At 38.3% G+C, this 22,784-nt stretch overlaps 1 protein-coding gene across 1 annotated transcript; it reads left to right on the plus strand.

Annotated features, from left to right (window-relative positions):
- Positions 1-1,122: 1,122 nt before the first annotated feature.
- On the plus strand, positions 1,123-3,788 carry LOC114290362 (heterodimeric geranylgeranyl pyrophosphate synthase small subunit, chloroplastic). Its single transcript, XM_028234238.2, has 2 exons — positions 1,123-1,632; positions 3,080-3,788. Exons 1-2 carry the CDS (start codon positions 1,276-1,278, stop codon positions 3,743-3,745), a joined length of 1,023 nt encoding a protein of 340 aa, XP_028090039.1. The 5' UTR covers positions 1,123-1,275; the 3' UTR covers positions 3,746-3,788.
- The last annotated feature ends 18,996 nt before the right edge of the window (positions 3,789-22,784 follow it).

Consider the following 22,784-nt stretch of genomic DNA (forward strand, 5'->3'; position numbering starts at 1 on the left):
TACAAATTGGTTTACATCCCATATTTTTGTAATTTTTGTTCTCCACTCCACCCACTATCATCTCTTGATAGGTCTGATTTAGGAACAAATTATTAAATAATTTTTTAATTTTTTATAAAAAAATTATATAAAAAATAGATAATGATATAACAATTTATAATAATTTTTTGATTAAAATATGTAATTCCCAAACAAAGCCTTCGGTGTCATTTGGCAATGGACTAAAATAAAGTTGGTGACTTTTTTAATCACAAAAAGATAAAATAAATTAAAAAATTAATAAGATAAATTATTACATTTAAAATATAATTATTTTATTTTTTTTCTCTTATAAAAAAAAAATTAAATCAAACAAACTTTTTAACCCCAAATTAAAAAGTCAAAAAAAAAAAAATTATTACTTAATATCACATTCCAAACAAAGCTTAGGTGTTGTTTTGCAAGTTGGTTTGTGACTAAAATAGTCACAAAAGACAAAATAAATTATTTTAGTCACAACAAATAAAATATCACATCCAACCCATAATTATTACATTATTCTTTCACAAAAAAAGTCAAAAAGTCAAAAAATCCTTCCTAAATCAAACTTTTCAGTTCAGGTTAAAATAATCAAAAAAATCAAAAAGTCAAAAAGTCAATCCACTTCCTAAACAGAGGCTTAGGGGTTGTTTGGAATGTCTTAAATAGGTGTACTTTTTGTCTTTTTAGACTAAAAAATTAAGGAAAAAAATATGGATATTTGGGTTAACTTTTTGACTTTTTATGAAAAAATATGTATTAAAAATTATATAGATTAGTGTGTAGAGAAAAATTAAAATTAAAAATTATGCAGTCGTAATTTTTGACTTTTGATAAATAATGATAACTTTTTAGGTAACTTTTTAAATTTTTTTTTTTTTTTTTTTGTGACAATTTGCCAACTTGACCTTAAGCCTGGGAACAGGCTAATTTAGTAACTTTTTGGCTAAAATATGAGCTAAAAAAAACTAATATGTTTGGGATGACTTTTTGACTTTTTACGAAAAGATGTGCAAAAAGTAAAAAAAAAAGAAAATCTTTGACTTTTTAATATAAATTATTAATTTTTTTGACTAATTTAATAACTTTTTAACTTTTTAGCTAAAAAGTTTGGTCGGCAAACGAGGCTGCAGTCTTGAACACCTCTCGTCTCTCTCATCCATCGTCACAATCATCATACTCATTCCACTCCCCAAGTCCCACTAACACGCTCTCCCAATTTTTCAACCAAAAAAAAAAAAAACACAGATCTCTGAAATGGCTTTGTCGATGGTTCTATCATCGTCTCCCCGATTCCACCTTGTAAGAAACAGATCAATTTCGCATCCCAAAATTCGATGCTCTGTTTCTTCTTCTTCATCATCCACACCATCATCGTCAGTGTCGACGAAATTCGATCTTCGAACCTATTGGATGACTCTGATAGAAGAAATCAACCAGAAGCTAGATGAGGCCGTGCCTGTGAAGTACCCACAGCAGATCTACGAAGCCATGCGTTACTCTGTTCTCGCTCATGGTGCGAAACGTGCTCCTCCGGTCATGTGCGTCGCCTCCTGCGAGCTCTTCGGCGGCAACCGCCTCGCCGCCTTCCCCACCGCCTGCGCTCTCGAAATGGTCACACTTCTTATCTCATCTAAAACCCCTCCTTTCACTTTGATTTCACCCTAGGAAATTATTTTTTATTTTTCAATTGTTGCCAATGAATTGTAGAAGATCTAATTTTGTGATTTATTTACCTCTCTCATAAAAATATTCTTGCTGTAGCTGTTGCAAGAATCTTCCATGAATATGGTTTTGATTAAAGGTATTTGAATCTGTACTTCACCTAATTTTAAAGGAGAATACCCTAAATAAATTATTAAATTTTTTATCAAACATTTCGTGGTAGAATCCACATAAATCCACATGTGTTGCTAGTCTTACGCCATATGAGTGTGAGATCCACGTAAATCCACATGCCTCTCGTGACATTTGGTAGGAAATTTGATAAATTATTTAGAATACCCAACATAATTCAATTTTAAAACCAAAGGAAACCCCAATTTTTGTTAAGAGTTGAATATGTTTCGTTATTCCGAATGACCCTACATAATTCATTATCTTTATTTTAAACATTTCAAACACCCCTTTGTTGAGAGTTGAAGATGTTTCGTTATTCCGAATGACCCAACATTTATCCATGTCGAGTGGGCCACAAAATAAAATGGCTTAGAAAGTGGCTGAGACAAAGTAACAACTAATTGTTTTGGGCTAATTTACTTGTAAATTATTTATTGTATTAATGTGGTCATTGTTTTTTCAATTATATTAATTTTACTTTTTAATTCTTCATGTTATGTCAATTTAACTCAAAATTGATAATATTTATTAAAAAATTAGATAGTGTTTAACAAAATAATCCTTTCAATCACTTGTTAATTTCCTCCTATCAAAAAATAAAATAAAAAAATCACTTGTTAATTTGATTTCAATCAAATTGATACTGACACAAATATGAAATACTGAAGACTGAAATGGATGCAATTAAAATTTCAATTCATAATGTGTCCGATTGTTTTTGTTATTGCAATTTTATTATTATTATTATTATTATTATTAGGATTAATTATACTTTTCATCTTTATAATTTGATGCAAATTTTATTTAAGTGTCTGTGGTTTCAAATTGAATAATTTAGTCCTTTTAGGATTAATTACACTTTTCATTTTTATAATTTGATGCAAAATTTTATTTAAGTGCCTGTGGTTTCAAATTGAATAATGTAGTCCTATTTAAGTTCAGTTTTAATTTAGTTCTTTAATCTAAATTTAAAACAATTTTAGGACACTTGTCAATTTTCTAAGGTGACATGTAGAAAAAATGAGAAAATTTAGATGACAGGATCAAATTGAAAACGGGCTTAAACTGTAAGGATTAAATTGTTTAATTTGAAACTATAGAAAGTAAAATGAATTTTGGATAAAAGTACAAGGTGAAAAGTATAATTAACCCTTACTATCATTTTGATAAAATGTTTGTTGCTGCAAATAGTATTTCATTTGTGGTTTGTATGATCAAATAGGTTCATGCAGCTTCATTGATACACGATGACTTGCCGTGCATGGACGATGACCCATCACGCCGTGGACAACCCTCAAACCACACGATCTTTGGCGTAGACATGGCAATCCTTGCCGGTGACGCCTTGTTCCCTCTCGGCTTCCACCACATCGTCTCCAACACTCCCACAGACCTCGTCCCTGAGCCCCGTCTCCTCCGCGTCATCGCAGAGATCGCGCGTGCCGTGGGATCCACTGGCATGGCCGCCGGCCAGTTCCTCGACCTCGAGGGCGGGCCCAACTCGGTCGAATTCGTCCAAGAGAAGAAGTACGGCGAAATGGGTGAGTGCTCTGCCGTGTGTGGCGGTCTTTTGGCGGGAGCTGGGGATGATGAGATCCAACGGCTGAGAAGGTATGGAAGAGCTGTTGGGGTATTGTATCAGGTGGTTGATGATGTGTTGGAAGAGAAGATGAAGAGTGAGGAGAGAGATGAGGAGGAGAAGAAGAAGGGGAAGAGCTATGTGGGAGTGTATGGTGTGGAAAAGGCAATGGAAGTGGCTGCGGAACTAAGGGCTAAGGCCAAGAGAGAGCTTGATGGGTTTGAGAAGTATGGTGAGAAGGTGGTTCCACTCTATAGTTTTGTAGATTATGCAGCTGATAGAGGTTTTAGTGTTGGTGATCAAGTTTAATTTGTAAATTTTGACTTTTAATTCTAGTGTTTTTTTTCTGCTACTCTTTTTTGGATTGCTGGAATTAAGGCTTAGCTATGGTTTTTTTTTTTTTTTTTTAATAATAATTAAAAATTAAAAATAAGACTAGAAAAAGCTAATGGTGAAATGATCTCTTGCCATAAATAAGTTTGGTTAATTTGAACTTTTTTTAGGAAATTTGATTTTAGCTAAATGAGTTAAATGTGAATAGAAAGATTTTATTGTCAATTACAAAAAACATCAAATGGTCGAGTACATTATATTGTTTTAGCGTACCCAATTAAATTAATTAATGAGGGATTATTTATAAGTCTGACAATACCTCGTTTGTCATCTTTTAAAAAAATTAAAAAGTCATTATTCTATTTAAGTTACATCATTTTATTTAAGTCACACTACTTCTTTACCAGATCACTTTAAACACAACCTATACTCAATCTATATTTCATAAAAAGTCAAAAAGTGTATTTATTTAAAGGGTTTGGTTATGGTGTGCAACTTACACCTTATACCTTACACTTACACCTTACACTTACACCTTTTGTAAAAAATTAAACCTTACACTTACACCTTTTTTGAGGTTGCACACCATGTGCAACCCACTTACACCTTACACCTTACACTTACACTTTACACTTACACCTTATACTTAGGCCAAGTTTGGCATCTTCTAAAAAATCTAAAAAGTCAAAAAGTCACTATCTTATTTAAGTCACATCACCTCTCTAACACATCACTTCAAACCCAACCCAAATCCAACCCATATTTCATAAAAAGTCAAAAAGTACACTTATTTAGTCTTCCCAAACTTAGCCTTATACTTATACCTTACACTTACACTTTTTGTGTAAGTGGCACATGGTGTGCACTTGCACACTTAAGAAAACTCCTTATTTAAAACATCTCAAACAAAAGATTAGTTAAAAAATGACATGCGCATAAATAAAATAAATAATGTGAGATGATTTTATTTATTTATTTATTTAAATTTTGAACTTTTAAAATTTTTGTTACGTATATGTTTTTCATAAAATTTATATTTTTATAATCTAATCAAGAAAATTTTTAGTTCATATTTTATATTTATCTCGTTCAATTTCAAAAATAAGATTTTATTAATTTCAAAAAATATAAATTTTATCAAAAATGTATTTACAATAAAAGCATTATGACATTTTAAGTGCGAAATTTAAAACCCTTTCACATAGTGACAATTTAATCTAAATTTTTATTAAAAATTAAAAAAAAAAAGACTTAAAGAACAAAATTAACAGAATATTTTGAATTAACTTATTGCACATTTAAAAAAGAGAAGCTAATTGCACATTTAAAATTTCTATTTCTAACTATAAAATAGCTAATCACTCTTAATTTTATTTAAATATATTTTATAATTAAGAATTTTAAATTTACATTTTTTATATAAAAAAATCAACTAAAATAAAATTAGTACTTATTCCATTCTAAAATATTAGTCTCTTATTTCATTTTTAATTGTCTCAAAATATTAGTCATTTTTCAAAAATCAAGGAAAAAATAATAGGAATTTATTATTTTACATTTTTTTTAAAATTCATTAATAACATAAAAAGTATAATTATGAAAATTAATATTCTTAAAAAATATATTATCAAAGGGTAATCTAAAAAAATTAATATTTTTAAAATATAATTATTATATTATTAAAAAAATTAAATTTTTCAAAAGAATAATGTTATATATACCAATTAGTGTAGTAATTAGTGTACCAATTGATGATGTAGCATAGTTTAAGAGATTTTTGGTATTTGTAATGTGATTAATGAGTGGGATCAATAATAATGTCAACACTAATTAGTACATTAATTAGTGCATGTACTACACTTTTAAAAAGAATCATTATTTTGGAACAGAGAGGTATATATTTATAATAGTTGAATAAGAATATGCATCATTACAAGTCCGGATCCTCTGCCATGGTTTCCTGCAGTGGTTCTTGTTGTAGTCCAAAATGACGTCGTTTTGGCCTTTTTTTTTCCCCCCCCCCTTCTCTCTCTCTCAGTTGAGATACCTAACCCACTCAAGAGTAAGAACAGAGAGACTTTTGAGGAGGACGATGGCGGCGAGACGAAGTGAGATCGGCGGCGATTCTTATCCCACACTTACATTTCTCACTCCAACTCCTACTCTTACTCCATTCCAATTCCAAGATCCCTAAATCTCCAATCCTTCATAGACGATCGAAGGAAAGAACAAAGCACCAAGAAACCAGTAAACCAATCAAGCTGTCGTCGCCGCCTCCATCATTTTCGATTGGATTCTTCGCTGGTAAGTTTGTTTTTCGTTTTGATTCATTCCAACATTCATTTGCAGGCTTGATATTTGTTTTGATTCATTCATTTCACCCCCACCACTCACATTTTTGTTTGATTTCCTTTTTTCAAAAAAATGAGATTTCGTTTACAATAGAGGTTGATTACAATTTTAGTTATGATTTTCTAAAAAAATTGGGTTTTGTCATGTTTTTCCTTTTAAAAAATGTAGGTTCTGTTTTGATTCACTTAAAAAAAAGATTTTGTGATCATCAATCAATTATGAACAAGGGATGTAGGTGTGTATGAGATTCAACTCTAAATGATCCTCAAAGTTTTGTTGTTTTTATCTAATTCTACTGTTAATTCTATTTTAATTTTCCAACATCTCTTTTTGTTGCAAACCAACTGTTTGATAAATGTCTTAAGAGATAATCTTAATTATGTGAGTGATTTCTTGACCACACTGCCCGTTTAGTAATCAGCTAGAGAGCATCGGCAGAATAGATGGCTTCAGTTAACCTGTAACAGAAAAAAAAGGCTCCGGCGGTGGCTCTTCCACCCTAAGGCACTCCGACGATCAAGTCAGTATATCTCTCAAAAATAATCAAGTGCTAAACTTACTGCTCAAAGCATAAATTGCGTACCTTAGACCCACGGAGGTGCCTCTCTTTTATAGTTTACTTAATCCTAGTCCCACTAGAAACTTCACTTTTATGGACTCCAATTCAGTACTTACTTTGGACTCCTCAAGAGATAAAGATAAACTCTCTAAGAGCTTTATCCTTATCTTGGCTAAATCTCCTCTTTATTCTAGGATTCTTGTCCCTTTTCTTTTATCCTCTTATCTCGGATTCCGATATCTTTGGAGATAACCTCGGCCTTGCCGAGATCACCTCGGCGTCACGACCAGGACATGTGGCACCTCGGCTGACACGTCGGCGTCACCTTGCCACGTGTTGGTACTCAAAAAATATATCCCCACAACTGCCCCCTAAGTTCTATTACCTCGGTATTCTGAGGTGATGGAACCTATATCATTCTGTTTTTCCAGTACATCGGTTTTCAGTATCTCAGCCAAGATCATAATTTTGGCCGATATCCTTTTATTGAAGAACAAGAATTTCAAGAACCCTCCCACGCGTATGAGCTGTCATACACCATAATTCAATCGTTTTTAACCACCCGTTTCTTTCTTACTGGTTCGTACCTGTGACGCGCCCATAAGTCGTCTCTTCCTCTCGTGCGCCGTCTGACGTATACGTTCTTCTAGGCATGTTGATTATTTTCTGCCGCCGTTTTTATTTTTGACAAAACCTTTCCCCCTTTCTTCATTTTTCCACTTTTGCATATGACTTCTTTTGCTTTTTCTCTCTCTATACTCTTTCTTTTGAATCTGCCGTTGCTCAAGCTTCAAGCTCTGCAGTTGTCTTCATTTCGTCTTTCTGGTGAATTTTTCGCTATTCTGTTACTCCTGCAACCATTATCGAATTTCGACAATCTTCATACCGGCTTCATGCTTTTCTAGTAAGCTACTGTTCCTTTCGTTTTCAATTCTGTTGATATTCTTCATTACTTGTTGCCTTTACTGCATCTGTTGAAACTTTTAATTTGTAATTCATACACCTGAATGTGTCCTTTCCATGATTTTGCCTTTGCTCATATCTTGAACACGCGCATTGTTTCACTACTTCCCTGTATCTTTGTCACTAATCTTGGCCCTGTATTTCTTGTATCCTTTATGCTTCTTGATAAACCATCTCTGTTCTTGATTCTGAAATTCTATTCTTGCTTTTTGTTTTTTGTGTCTTTTCCAGATCTGTGTCTTTGATCTTCATCTCCATAGTTTTAGGTTTGGAATTTGTTTGTAGAACCCACGATTTAGGGCAAAACTGAAACATTCCTTACAAATTTCTGTACCAGCCCAAACCTAGGTTTTTGCCGAGGTCCCATCAACAAGAAATATCTTCTTTCTGAATTCCAACCCTTCTTATTCAGGCCGATATCATGGGTATGTGAAGACATAGGGTAGATACCCCGACCAAACTTGAGTACTTTAGGCAAGAGTTCTCCATCCCTGCCGATGTCCATCTGAGGCTGGCTAGGGATAATGACTCCATCATGCCTACAGAAAACTCCATGCCCTTTCCTATTGTAGCTTTTACTGAGTGCGGACTCCGGCTCCCACTCAACATCCTTTTTCGCGAGATTCTTCACTATTATAAGTTGAACCCCATGCAGCTGGCAATCAATTCCTATCGAGTGATCTTTGGTGTCATAGCCATAGCTAAACAGGAAAATGCAAGGATCACCCTAGCCGATATCCAGTACTGCTATACCATGTGCGCCCTTAATTTGAAAGAAAAAGGCTACATTTATTACCTTAAGCCGAGGTCTACAAAATTCAAAATCGTAGCCGACCTCCCAGACTCCAACAAGGGGGCTGGAGACGACTATCTTATTATCTCGAGAAATTGGGAGTTTGCTCCAAATGAGGACATCCATCTCTACCCTCTTCCCCGATCAGTTTTAGAGGGTAAGGGTAAGAGCCTAGTATTCAGCTTTGCCTATTTTCTTTCGAAGTCTTAAATACTTTGTCTATTTTTGACGTTGGTTCTTCTTGCAGCTGTTCGTCAGCCACCGAAAAATTTTCGCCAATCCTTTGTTCCCAGCAAGGATTTGAAGAAACTTCTGGACTTGCCAATCCACAAAAGGAAAGCGCCTGTGCTTCTCAATTTTATTCCATCATGCAAGTCAACTTTGCCCAACGTTCCCAAAAGGAAGAAGAAAAGCCTTTCTCCACCCTCTACTACAACCCCGTTGACTGCATCTACATCACGAACAGATCAAGGATCAACATCTGATCCAGTTGATCAGCCATCCACTTCGGCTCCATACCTGGTCCCAATATCAGAGCGAAAACGTCGGGGACGACTTGTCCTTACTGCTGAGATGGGTCGCCCTAAGCCAGTTGCAAAAGATCTTTTGGCCAGTATTCTATCATCTATTGATAAGCAGCCAACACAAACCCTTCCTCCACCTAAGCCAAAAAGAATTAAGAAGGCCCAACCAAAGGCTAAAGTTACTCAGACTGAGTCTGAGGATGCTTTGCCTATATCAAGGTTGGCTGAGAGTGACAAACCTCAACCCTCTGCTGGGAAGAGGCGCTCGGAAACCCAGCCATCAGAGTCCCCAAAATCCAAAAAGCCGAGGTCTTCTTCCGCTACGACTTCGGGATCCAATAAGAGCGATGCCCCCTGGTCCCCAAAAATTACTCTGGAGGACAAGCCAGTCTTGGCTACTGACAGTGCCGACGACATCAATGTCGGCGTAGCCCTCAGCACAGCTCTACTTCTTCCCGGCGATCTTGACCGCAACGCCGAGTTGAGCGAGTACGAGAATTATGCGTTGATGCTTCAACGCTCCGTTCAAGTAAGTGTCTTCTTCTTGGTAATTTTCTTCTTTCTGTTTTGTATTTAGAAAATTTTGCGCTAATTTTTGCCTTGTGTTCTTTCAGGCAATCCAGCATGCCCACTCCTTTTCTGTTCAGTCCTTTGAAAATCGGCAAAAGCTGCCCGACATGAAGAAGGAGTTCTCTTCTCTCCAAAAGATCAATAAGGGCCTTCAATCAAAAATGAAGAAGTTGGAGGATCAAACCGAGGCTGCAATTAAAGCTCAAAATAATGCCGAAGAGAAGGCTGAGACTGCTGAGGCTATCAGGAAAGTGGCTGAGTCCCAAAGAAAGGAGGCTGAGGAGAAGATGGCCCAAGTCGAGAAAGAGCTTCAAGAAGCCTTGGCCACCAAAGAGGCTGAAATAAAAGATGCTGATGAAAAGGCATATGCCCAAGGCATGGCCGACGTCACAGATGCTTACGAACAGCAAGTGAATGAGGCATGCAACAAGGGTTTTACCTTTGGTTGGATGTCCCTTCTGAAGAAACTTAACGTCCCAGAGGACTCGCCATTAAGAAAACCTGATGTCATTCCTTTGCCATTCCCTCCATTTCAACCTTCAAATCAAGATGTCAGCGAATCCGAATCCGAGGAAAATGATGAGGATGAGGATCAGGCCTTGGTGAGAAAATCCAAGGATGCTGATGGGGCCAAGTCTCCTTCCCAGAATGAGCAAGTCCTAGACTTGACTCAGGATGAGGAAGGTGGTGAGGTTCCCATAGAAGCTGTTCCCGAGAATGCACTAGCCGACATCTCCTCTGCGGACAAGAGTGTTGAAGAAACTCTGCAAGAAATTGATGCCGAGATAGCGGCGGATAAGGCTGCTGGGATGTCTTCTCAACCAGCATCTGATCTTCAAATTCAACCAACTGATGGAGAGGAGTCTTAGCTTCATGTTTTTCTTTTGCTTACTTGTATTTTGCTGCTTCTTTATCTTTTGGAACAACGTATGCTTTTTGTATGGCCGATGTGCCCTTTTCTTGGTGAATGAATATAATTTTTCTTTTCTTGTCTTCTCTTTATTACTTTGTGCATCATTCTATACTTAAAACATTTTGCATGTCTTATGTACTCTTCCTTCTTTGTGCAATTTTCTCGGGGTGACACACCTCGGTTATGTCACCTGACGATTTACCTCGGCAAATACCTGTCCTGCAAGTTGCTTATAGATTTCAACAAGGATAAACATATACTGGTTTAATCTCAACTTTATAAACTTTTCTCAAGTAATAACAAGTGCTAAACAATGATCTATTTGTAAATTGCTACAAATTTTCACAAGTGTTAAACAATATATATTGGCTTAATTTCAACTTGTAAATTGCTATAAATTTCAACAAGTGTTAAGCATTACTTCGGTTTAACTTCAACTTGTAAATTGCTACAAATTTCAACAAGTGTTAAGCATTACTTCGGTTTAACTTCAACTTGTGAATTGCTACAAATTTCAACAAGTGAAGATAAACAATTATCTCGGCTTAACTTCAACTTGTAAATTGCTACAAATTTCAACAAGCATTAAGCATTACTTCGGTTTAATTTCAACTTGTAAATTGCTACAAATTTCAACAAGTGAAGATAAACAATTATCTCGGCTTAACTTCAACTTGTAAATTGCTACAAATTTCAACAAGTGAAGATAAACAATAATCTCGGCTTAACTTCAACTTGTAAATTGTTATAAATTTCAACAAGCGTTAAGCATTACTTTAGTTTAACTTCAACTTGTAAATTGCTACAAATTTCAACAAGTGAAGATAAACAATAATCTCGGCTTAACTTTAACTTGTAAATTGCTACAAATTTCAACAAGCGTTAAGCATTATTTCAGTTTAACTTCAACTTGTAAATTGCTACAAATTTCAACAAGTGAAGATAAACAATAATCTCGGCTTAACTTCAACTTGTAAATTGCTACAAATTTCAACAAGCGTTAAGCATTTGTGTCTTCTCTCTGCCCCCAATGTGAACCTAAGTTCCACTTGAGTTCTCATTATTAGAAACAACATGATGTATCTTTTATCAATTCACAAGTCTTGAAAAATTTTGCTAAGATTTTATTGATGATGTCGGCAAAAAAATAACAACGAACATCTAATGATAGAAAAATTTCAAATTACAAGTGTTCCAAGGTCTTGGCAATGTTTTGCCTTCATTGTCTTCAAGCCGGTATGCTCCATTGCCCAATACTGAAGTGATTTTGTAGGGTCCTTCCCAGTTTGGGCCAAGCTTGCCCTCTCTGGGGTCCTTCTTGTTGCCAACAACTTTTCTAAGGACTAGGTCGCCGACCTGAAAATCCCTTAGATTGACCTTCTTATTATAAGCTCTAGCAAGCTGCTGCTGGTACGCTGCGAGCTGAATTGCAGCTTTCTCCCTTCTTTCTTCTAAGAGATTCAGATCTCGGGCTAGAAGTATGTCATTAGTCCCATTCTCTACTCCCTAGGTTCTGATCCCTGGGATGCCGATCTCCAGTGGGATGACTGCTTTTGTAGCCGTAGGCCATGGCAAATGGGGTTTTCCCTGTTGATCTTCTCGGCGTAGTCCGATATGCCCAGAGTTCATTGGGCAACTCGTCTACCCACTTTCCTTTTGCTGCCTGCAGTCTCTTCTTTATCCCATCCAAAATTACTTTGTTGGATGCTTCTGCTTGCCCATTGCTTTGGGAAAAACTTGGTGTTGAAAAGTAATTCTTTATTTTGAATTTCGCACAGAAGTTCTTGATGAGTTTCCTGTCAAATTGCGTTCCGTTGTTAGCAACTATTGCTCTTGGAATGCCAAATCTGGTGATGATGTTTCTCCATATGAAGTTCTTGACGTCCACATCTCGGATTTTGGCAAGAGGTTCTGCTTCTATCCACTTCATGAAGTAATCTGTTGCTACCAGCAAGTACTTCCTTTGCCCATTTGCTTAGGGCAACTGCCCAATGAGATTCATGCCCCATTGGGCAAATGGCCATGGACTGGATACAGGGTTCAGGTCAGCAGCTGGCTGGTGTATCAAAGGTGCGAACCTTTGGCATTGTTCACACTTCTTCACGTAAGCTTTAGCATCTTTTTGCATGTAGGGCCACCAATACTCCTGGGTAATGGCTCTGTGAGCTAGTGATCTGCCCCCAGCGTGGCTTCCACAAACCCCTTCATGAATTTTATATAGAAAATCTTTAACCTGCAAAGGGTGTACGTACCTTAAAAGGGGTCCAGTGAAGGACTTTCTGTAGAGATGTCCGTCCGCTGTCAGATTGAATCTTGCCGACTTCAATCTAACCTTGTGTGCTTCCTTATGGTCTTCTGGCAGCTTTCCCTCTTTTAGGAATGCAACAGTCGCATCCATCCAGCTTGGTCCCAAGTCTACACATATTGCTTCTTGTTCTGTAATCGGTGGTTCTATGCTCGGGTTTGACAAATAGTCAACCATTATTGTTCTTGTTTTTTCAGTTTGTATTGAACTTGCCAAGTTGGCCAATGCGTCGGCGTGGTTGTTATCATCTCGGCTAACTTGTAGAAGTCAGCAATTGCGAAACAAGGCTGCCAGTCTGATGACTTCCTTTGTGTATGCCGACATCCTCTCATCTCGGGTTGCAAACTCTCCTGTTGTCTGATTTACTATAAGTTATGAATCACAAAAAATTATTACCTCATCTGCTTCCGCTGCCACTGCCAGCTTTAGTCCTGCAATCAATGCTTCGTATTCTGCCTCATTGTTTGAGGCCTTGAACCCTAATCGAATAGATTGTTCCAATATCTCCTCATCAGGAGATATTAACATTACTCCTGCCCCCGCTCCTTGCCGGTTTGAGCTCACATCGACAAACAGGCGAAAGGAGTTGCCGATGTAAATGCTGCAGGGTCTGAGTTTTTCCTTTCCTTGTTCTTTTGCCTTTGACTTGGCTTCTCCTTGTTTGCTTGGACATCGTTCATCTGGGCTCAACGGAGCCCGATGTTCGATGGATTCTGGCGTGAATTCGGCCACAAAGTCGACCAAAACTTGTCCCTTAATTGCTGTTCTCGGCCTAAACTCCAGGTCATACTGGCCCAAGGCCATTGCCCATCTTGCTATTCTTCCTGTTAAGTCTCCTTGTTGTAACAAGGACTTCAGTGGGTGCTCTGTTAGTTCTATAATCTTGTGCGCTTGAAAGTAATGGTTCAGCTTCTTTGAAGCATTTATTAAGGCCAGCATTAATTTCTCTAGTGGTAGGTACCTTGTTTCTGCATCGGCCAAGGTTTTGCTTACATAATAAACAGCCTTTTGCTCCCCTTTTTCCTCTCGGATTAGTACTGCACTTACTGCGTGTTCTGAAACTGCTAAATACAAAAACAGTTCTTCCCCAGGTTCAGGTGTTGAGATGACTAGAGCCGTGGTCAGATATTTCTTTAGATTGACAAAACGGCCTCACATTCCTCAGTCCATAGGAAGTCCGTGGCCTTCTTCACCAGGTTGAAGAAGGGTTTACATTTGTCTGAGCTTCTGCTGATGAACCTGTTTAGGGCTGCGGCCCTTCCAGTTAGCATTTGTACCTGTTTTGCCGATGTCAGGCTCTTCAACTCAAGGATGGCCTTGATTTGATCTGGGCTGGCCTCAATGCCCTTTCTTGTTACCAGGTACCCCAGAAACTTACCTGATCTAACTCCAAACGTGCACTTCGATGCGTTGAGTCGGAGCTGGTATGTTTTGAGTATATCAAAGACCTTTTTTAAGTCGGCAAGATGACCCTTAGGTTCCTTGGTCTTCACGACCATGTCATCGATGTAGATTTCTACCGTTTGGCTAATCAGGTGTTTGAACATTTTGGTTACCAGCCTTTGGTAAGTTGCTCTTGCGTTTTTCAACCTGAAAGGCATTACCCTGTAACAGTACAGGCCTTTTAGGGTGATGAATGCGATTTTTTCTTCGTCTGAGGGGTACATGGCGATCTGGTGGTACCCTCTGTAGGCGTCTAGAAAACTCATTCTTCCATGCCCTGAAGTGGTATCTACTAGCTGGTCAATTTTGGGCAAGGGAAAGCTGTCTTTGGGACAGGCAGTGTTGAGGCTGGTAAAGTCTACACAGACCCTCCATTTACCGTTCTTCTTCTTTACTACCACTGTATTGGATAGCCATGTTGGGTAGTGTACTTCCTTAATGGCCTTGGCCTCCAGAAGTTTGTCTACTTCTTTTTCTACTGCTTCGACGTGTATCAACGTCGGTCTTCTGGCTCGCTGAATTACAGGTTTGGCCGACCTGTCAACATTCAGTTTGTGGCAAGTGACCTCGGGGTTAATGCCAGGCATTTCATAAGGTGTTCAAGCGAACACCTCAATATTTGCTCTTAAAAAAGTCTCCAACTCTTTTTCCTCTTCTTCGGCTAAGCTTGAGCTGAGAAGAAAGAAGCGTTTTTCATCCCCATCCCGGACAAGGATTTTCTTTAGCGCCTCTTCGCTCTTCTTGGCTGGTTCTTTGCCGACGTCTTCTAGGACTTCCAAGTTATCATCTTCAATTTCTGCCTTCTCTGGCTCTCGCATGCTGCAGATAGATTTCATTGCTGCCATGGAGCAACTCTTCGCTTGTAACTGATCGCCTCTAACTTCCTCTATCCCATGCTCTGTTGGGAATCGCAGTAGTTGATGCAATGTTGAGGGAACTGCCCCCATTGCATGCAACCATGGCCTTCCCAAGATGATGTTGTATGGCGAAGGCGTGTCAATCACCATGAATTATGTCCTGACTTTCTTAGTGCCGGCTTGTACTTCCAAGCTTGTTGCGTCTAGTGGCCACGTCGGCGTTCCATTGAAGCCGACCATCGGGCCATTGGATTGCTCCAAGTCATCAGGATGAAGGCCCAGCTCCTTATAACATCTAACATACATGATGTCGCAAGAGCTGCCTTGATCAATCAGGATGCGTTTCACTTGGCACTCTCCAACCTAGAGGGATACCACCAAGGCATTATTATGTGGATGCTGGACCATCTCTAGGTCAGCTTCAGTAAAGGCTATCGTCGGTCCCTGGCATTCTTTAGGCCGAGGTCTTTTATGTCCGACCTGATTTACGTGCTGTAGGTGTTTTACCTTCTGGGTCTCCCCTCGTATGTCGTTTTCGTTCACTTTTGAGTGAATTACATTCACTACCCGTGGTCCTCCTGCCTGTGGTTGCTGTGTTGGGGGAGGCGGAGCTGCTGGTGCTTGACGCAATCTTGCCTGTTCTTCCCTTGTCCTGGCCTCATCGACAAGGTCCCTCAGATGGCCTTGCCTCACCAAGTCTTCTAGGTGTGCTTTTAGGGCTCTGCAACCCTGAGTTGGGTGCCCTTCTTCATTGTGGTAAGCACAACACCTACCGACGCTTTTTCTCATAAATTTCCCTGGTGTTCTTGTCGGTCCTCTGAAATAGGGTTGGTTTTGTATTTGATCCAGGACTTTGTGGACCGGGATTCGGAACACAGTCGTCACTGCCTGTTTAGCCCTCAATTCTGTTTTTTGTTTAGTTAATCCATTGTTACCTCGGCCTCGCTTCGGCGAGCCGTTTCCTTTCTCCTGCTTTGTCTCTTTGTTTCTCGACGTATCCTCCTCGGCTCTGGCGTACTTTTCGATTCTCGCCATGAGTTCTTCCATGCTTTTTGGTAATGTCTTTGCCAAAGACTTCCGTAGTGGGCAGTCATCTTTCAGGCCGTTCTTGAAACACACGACCGTCACCTCTTGGTTACATTCGGGTATTCGATTAAACACCTCATAGTACCTTTTTGCGTAGGCCCTAAGGCCTTCATCCTTGGTGATCCTTAAAGCCATCAGAGCGTCGACCTTCAAGGGCTGTAGTTTGTTCGTCACAAACCTGGCCACAAACATCTCGGCCAGGCCTTCCCAAGTCTTTATGCTTCCCTTCGGCAGTTTATGGAACCAATCCGATGCAATCTCCCCAAAGGATGAGAGGAATACTTTGCAGAGCAACGACTCGTTCCCACTATATAATGCCATTGAATTCAGGTATAATCCAACGTGAAAGTTGGGATCTGACTTACAGTCATATATTTGGAACCTCGGCATACTGAATCTCTTTGGTGCTTCAAATTTGTCCAGTTCCATCAAGAATGGTGTCCTCGGCTTAACCGGGAAAGTTACCTCCGCTTCAGCATTCTGTTGCTTTCTCTTGAGATAATCTCTCAAGTCTTCTTTACTCCTCCCTGGAGCTCGGCTATCTTTGGACTTCAATCTTTTCGGCACACTACTTTCGGCCTCATGGTGGGCCCGTTTTGATCTTTCTCCATGGGTTGTGTCAAAGCAGAGCGCCTGCCCTTGAACATACCGATGTTCTTTAGGTTCTGGATCCTTCGTGTGATATGTCCTTCAGGACTCCTCTCGTCTCGGCTCCTCTGGTCCGACTTCCCTAGAAGGTCGGTGAGAGTGTCTTCCGCTCCTGGTGTGCTGAGGAGCTTCGGGGATTGTTTTCCTTCCTCTTTTCTGGGTGTTAGTTGCTGGAATCGGCGTGTCGTGCAACGGGTACGGTGGCTGCATGACATTGTTTTGCATCATGAAGTTAACGACCGACTGCAAGTCTGCCAACTTGTTTGCCAATTCTTTTACTTCTTCATCCTTCCGTAGGCACCTATCCCTCCATACCTGGAGGTTATCTTCGTTATAGTACATGTTTTGGTCTGTCTTCTTCGAAGTGTCGCCCTCCTGGCCAACGTCTTTCTCTCCGTGGCCCTGGTCACGAGTTTTTGCATTGCGGTTGTCTCCTTCGACATCAAGGTCTATATGTCTGCCACTCCCAGCAGGAGTGTCGTCCCCTATCTTTTCATTCTGTGTGTTACTGGCCATCTATTCTTCCTTCTTCCCACAGACGACGCCAAATTGTGTGAGTGATTTTCTGACCACACTGCCCGTTTACTAATCAGCTAGAGAGCACCGGCAGAATAGATGGCTTTAGTTAACCTGTAACAGAAAGTAAAGGCTCCGGCAGTGGCTCTTCCACCCAGGTGCACTCCGACGATCAAGTCAGTATATCTCTCCAAGATAATCAAGTGCTAAACTTACTACTCAAAGCATAAATTGCGTACCTTAGACCCACGGGGCTGCCTCTCTTTTATAGTTTACTTAATCCTAGTCCCACTAGAAGCCTCACTTCTATGGACTCCAATTCAGTACTTACTTTGGACTCCTCAAGAGATAAAGATAAACTCTCTAGGAGCTTTATCCTTATCTTGGCTAAATCTCTTCTTTATTCTAGGACTCTTGTCCCTTATCTTTTATCCTCTTATCTCGGATTCTGATATCTTCGGAGATAACCTCGGCCTTGCCGAGATCATCTCGGCATCACGACCAGGATACGTGGCACCTCGGCTGACACGTCGGCGTCACCTTGCCACTTGTTGGTACTCAAAAAATATATCCCCACATTAATATACAATTATCTTAAAGAATTTTTGTTGCAAACTAAAATTTTCTTTTTGACTTAATTGGTTTTCAATAAATAGACTATTATTCTTAAATTGATCCTTGTTAACTTCATTTTTATTTGTTATTTGTCAGGTTATTAATCTAAACACTAGTGATATAACAGAAGGTTTGGAGACAAGTCAACAATTTAGGTGGTGGTTTGGGTAGATGCTATCAACTTGTGACCAATTGCAAGAAAAAGATGATGCTTGATGCTTTAAACTATTAGATTGGCTACTAAGTATTGATGGAGGGAAATTCAACTGAGCTAACTAGTTTTTGGTTTGTTAGAATTAATGTTTAGGTGATGTTGTTTTTGGTCTAGTTTCCTGTTGTATATGTTAATTGTTATGTTACCTTCTGGCCAATTGGTCCTTTCCTTCAATGAAATTTTTATTTGGGTGATCTTTTTATTTTATTTTCCTTTAGTAATTTTTATTCTCTTAAAAAAATCTGCATTGTTTTATTTACAAATCAAGTTTATTGCTTGGATTGTAGTGAGCAAAGGCTGGAAATATAGAGGAAACGAAAAAGAAAAAAAAATCAAATGAAACAAAACATATCATAGAGCAAATGAAACAAAACGTATTATTAGACAGTACCAAATATATTATTAATCATATACCAACACAATTGCAACCATCTTTATTTGTATTCTCAAGTATGAAAAGTGCCACTGCAACCATTTCACTAAATTACATCATAAAGTACCAAATGAAACAAAATGTAACCCACAAAAAAAGAAAAAGAAAAAAGAAAGAAAGAGAGCAAGTCTTTTAAATCCCTTGAAATGATTGCATTCGTAGGTCCTGAAGATGATTCTAGCATCTTCTACCAGTCCTTTGAAAGGGCATTTCTTATTGGGACCATCTTCTATGAGTTGGACGATCTGCTCCGCATTTGTTTATACAACTTTGTGTATGTCTCTTTGAAGAATTATGGTGAGTCCCATATACACAGCCCAAAGTTCCGCTTCCAAGCTTGTGTAATTCTCCAATCTTCCATAGTAACCATTATAGCGATCCCGGTTTTCCTCTCATTGTTTATTGTATTCCGGACTTGGTTCCGTGGATGTGTGTTGTTGTCTTATTCTCGTTTCCATCCTTTACTCTTTGTATTTGAGTTTTGGGTTGTGTTGGGCAGGTTTGAAACAGGTTGGTTGTGTTTAGAAACAAATAGTTTATGCCCAGATTTTGGCCTTCACGCTTGAGCGGGGCTTTTGACGCTCGAGCGGGGAGTTTGACGCTCGAGCGGGATTTTTCAGTTTTCAGTATTTTTCCCTGCAAGTCATCGGACGCTCGAGCGTCCACTTTCACGCTCGAGCGGGGACCTTTGTCTGCAGAACTTCTGGAAGTGTGCATTCGACGCTCGAGCGTCGCTTTTCACGCTCGAGCGAGACGTTCCACGCTCGAGTGGACTGTGATGTATATCAGTCCGAGATGAAGCTTTTTGAACCACTTTTTCGACCCACTCTCTCCCTAGCTTTTCAAAACCCTCATTTGAGAGCTCCTCTCTCTAGAATACATCTTCTCTCTACGAAATCATCTAGCTCTAGTGATCTTCCACCCTAGTCCCTTTGTATAAAGTGTGGAGCTTGGCGTGGCCTTCGTTTTAATCCGAAAAAGTTGGTGATCGGAGCATCTTGAGTTTTGTCCTTCTTCTCCTTTGAGCTCCAAAATTTGAGGTACGGATAACCTACTCCTTTCTAAGAGTTTTGACATAGATGTTATGTATTTTGTATAGATGGTGTTGTTTTGGGGTTTTTGGGTGAAGTTAACGTTTTAAAATTGAAAGAGGGATTTTCTACTTTTGGGGTTCCAAGTGTATGAGTGGTCCCTAAAATGAAGTTATGATGTTTGATTGACGAAATTTGGCCTTGAGAGTAATATTTGAGAAAAGATGGGAAAAAGCCCTAATTTAATGTAAATGATTAATTTGTATAATTAATCCGAGAACTATGGAAATATGAAATTAAGTTGAAAACCATGAAATTGGACGATTATGAGATTGAATGGTGGAGTTGGGTTGATTAATCACTCACCTTCGAAATTGTAGCTAATTTATCTGTTTAGCAATTTATTATCTGTTTAGAAATAATTGCTTTGGGCTATCGATGGATGATAGTCTTGATTGTTGTAGATACTGCATGACGATTAGGTGAATTAAAACTAATCAATTGAGTATGTCATTGAATATGACGGATGAACTAACACATTGAATATGTGCTTTGCTTGATCATTGCAAATGATAAGTGTTTAAATACATTGCATATGTATGTTGTTTGAGAGGAGATAGATGATGTACTCCAAGGTTTGAGAGGAGATAGGGGATGTACTCTCAAACCTGTTTGGGAGGAGATAGAGGATGGACTCCATGATAATTAAGTTGGCTGGAGTGTCCAGGGTGAAAGTCCTGAAATCTTGATTACGTTTGCATAACGTAGATAATCGAAGTATTAGAAGTGTTTTAATATGAGTTGTAGTCTCATTCGAATTGTGGATAATGGAAGTGTTTTAATATGAGTTGTAGTCTCATTTAATTGTTTGGCTAGATAGTGAGCCATGTTTATGAATTTGAACTGGATAAGTAAAGGAAAAGTGGAATGAAACACGAATGTATTTGTCATGAAACTAGATAGTGTTGTAAGTTGATTTACGAGTGTTAACCATTATCGAATGCTAATGTTTTAGTTATTTCTCATACTTGGTTTAGTATATCTCTACTGGGCTTTGGCTCACCCTTTATGGGACATCATTTTCAGGTACAGATGGTATGCCACCTCTAAGGACGTAGCTTGGGAGGCTTAGATGCTGACGGATCTTTTTGTTGTTATTTTTTTTGTATTACATGTAAATCAAGCCAATGGCTTATTTTGTATATAAAGAGTTAGAACTCTTCTTTTGTTGAACCCAAGTGTTGACTTGGAAAGTTGTAAGCTCGTAGGGTATTTACTTTTGTTATCAATATGTAATACTTTTGTACTTAATACTCTAATGTTTGGAATATGATATCTCTTTCTTGTATCATGAATGTATGAGTTATGGGTTTATTTTGAGGGTGTCACAACCATTGACCCAAGCTCCCTTTCCATCACGAAACAACCCTCCAAAGCTGCCATGGGTAGAGTTCCCTTTGATACTCCCATTCGTATTAAGCTTGATTATTCCTGCAATGGGACAAGACCACATAGTTATATTGGATTTCATCAAAGTAGTGATATTTTTTAGGAGAAGTGATACTCATTCTGAAAACTTGAAGGATTTCATCAAAGTAATCAAAAATGATTTTAACACTATGTTTGTGGTTTTGTTCTCAAAAATCATTTTGTTACGGTTTTTCCAAATGGTCCAAAGTGATGTAATAAACACAACAAACCAAGCCCGTCGATGATTCAAAGATGATTTTTTCTTGGAGTTATTCTTGATCCAATCCCTCAAAGGCTCATCTAAAGAACAGGAGTACCACTCTCTTCCAAAAATAGCTGCCTATATATCTCTATCTTTAATACATCCTCTAAACAAGTGATCCATATCTTCACACTCTGTACAATTGGGACAGGTAGAGTTGTTAGAGAGTCCCCTAGGAACTCTCATGTAGTTTGTAAGTAATTTCCCATTGATCACAATCCACATAAGTAATTTTGAACCAATGTTTTGTTCAGCCAATTCATTTTTTTCATTACCTACATCAAATTATCAACAAATCATGGTTCTCAAATTATTTGAAAATCATATTTCCCACTTCCCATATGGAGACATTTAAGTTTCCCCCCCCCCTCACTGATAGTAATAAATGGTATGATAGTTATTGTAATCTCTCAAAACATTTATCAAACAGTTAGTTTGCAACAAAAAGAGAAGTTGGGAAATTAGAAGAGAATTAACAACAGAATAAGATAAAAGCAACAAAACTTTGAGGGTCATTTAGAGTTGAATCTTATACATACCTGTATCCCTTGCTCACAATTGATTGATGATTACAAAATCTTCTTTATTTTTTTATTTTATTTTAAGTGAATCAAAACAAAACCTACTTTTTTTAAAAGGAAAATTATAACAAAACCCATTTTTTTTAGAAAATCATAACTAAAACTGTAATCAACCTCCATTGTAAATGAAATCCCATTTAAAAAAGAAAAGAAAAGAAAAGAAAAGAAAATCAAACAAAAATGTGAGGGATGGAGTGAAGTGAATGAATCAAAAACAAATATCAAGCCTGAGAATGAATGTTGGAATGAATCAAAACAAAAAACAAACTTACCAGTGATGAATCCAATCGAAAATGGTGGAGGCGGCGACGGTAACTTGATTGGTTTGCTGGTTTCCTGGTACTTTGTTCTTTCCTTTGATCGTCTACGGAGTATTGGAGATTTAGGGATCTTGGAGTAGGAGTAGGAGTTGGAGTTGGAGTTGGAGTGAAATATGTGAGTGTGGGATAAGAATTGCCGCCAATCTCACTTCGCCTCACCGCCATTGTCCTCCTCAAACGTCTCTCTACTCTTGTTCTTGGGTGCGTTAGGGTTCTCAACTAAGGGAGACAAGAAAAAGGGCAAAAGTTAAATAAAAAAAGCAAGTCAAAACGACGTCATTTTGAACCGCAGCAAAAACTACCACAAGAAACCATGGCAGAGGATTCGGACTCGCGTCGTTACCCCCAACAAGTTATTAGGTAATGAGATAGTTATGTTTTTTTTCTTTGGTTTTGTGAAGCTATTTTAGCCTCCGTTTGGGAAGTGGGTTGGTTTTTTGGCTTTTTGGCTTTTTGGTTATTTTAGCCTGGGCTATTTTAGCCTGGTTTGGGAAGGGCTTTTTGACTTTTTTGACTTTTTTTGTGAGAGAGGATTGTAATGATTATAGGTTGGATTTGAT

Source organism: Camellia sinensis, chromosome 2, assembly GCF_055761805.1.
Source record: "Camellia sinensis isolate YWXY chromosome 2, ASM5576180v1, whole genome shotgun sequence".
Lineage (NCBI taxonomy): Eukaryota > Viridiplantae > Streptophyta > Magnoliopsida > Ericales > Theaceae > Camellia > Camellia sinensis.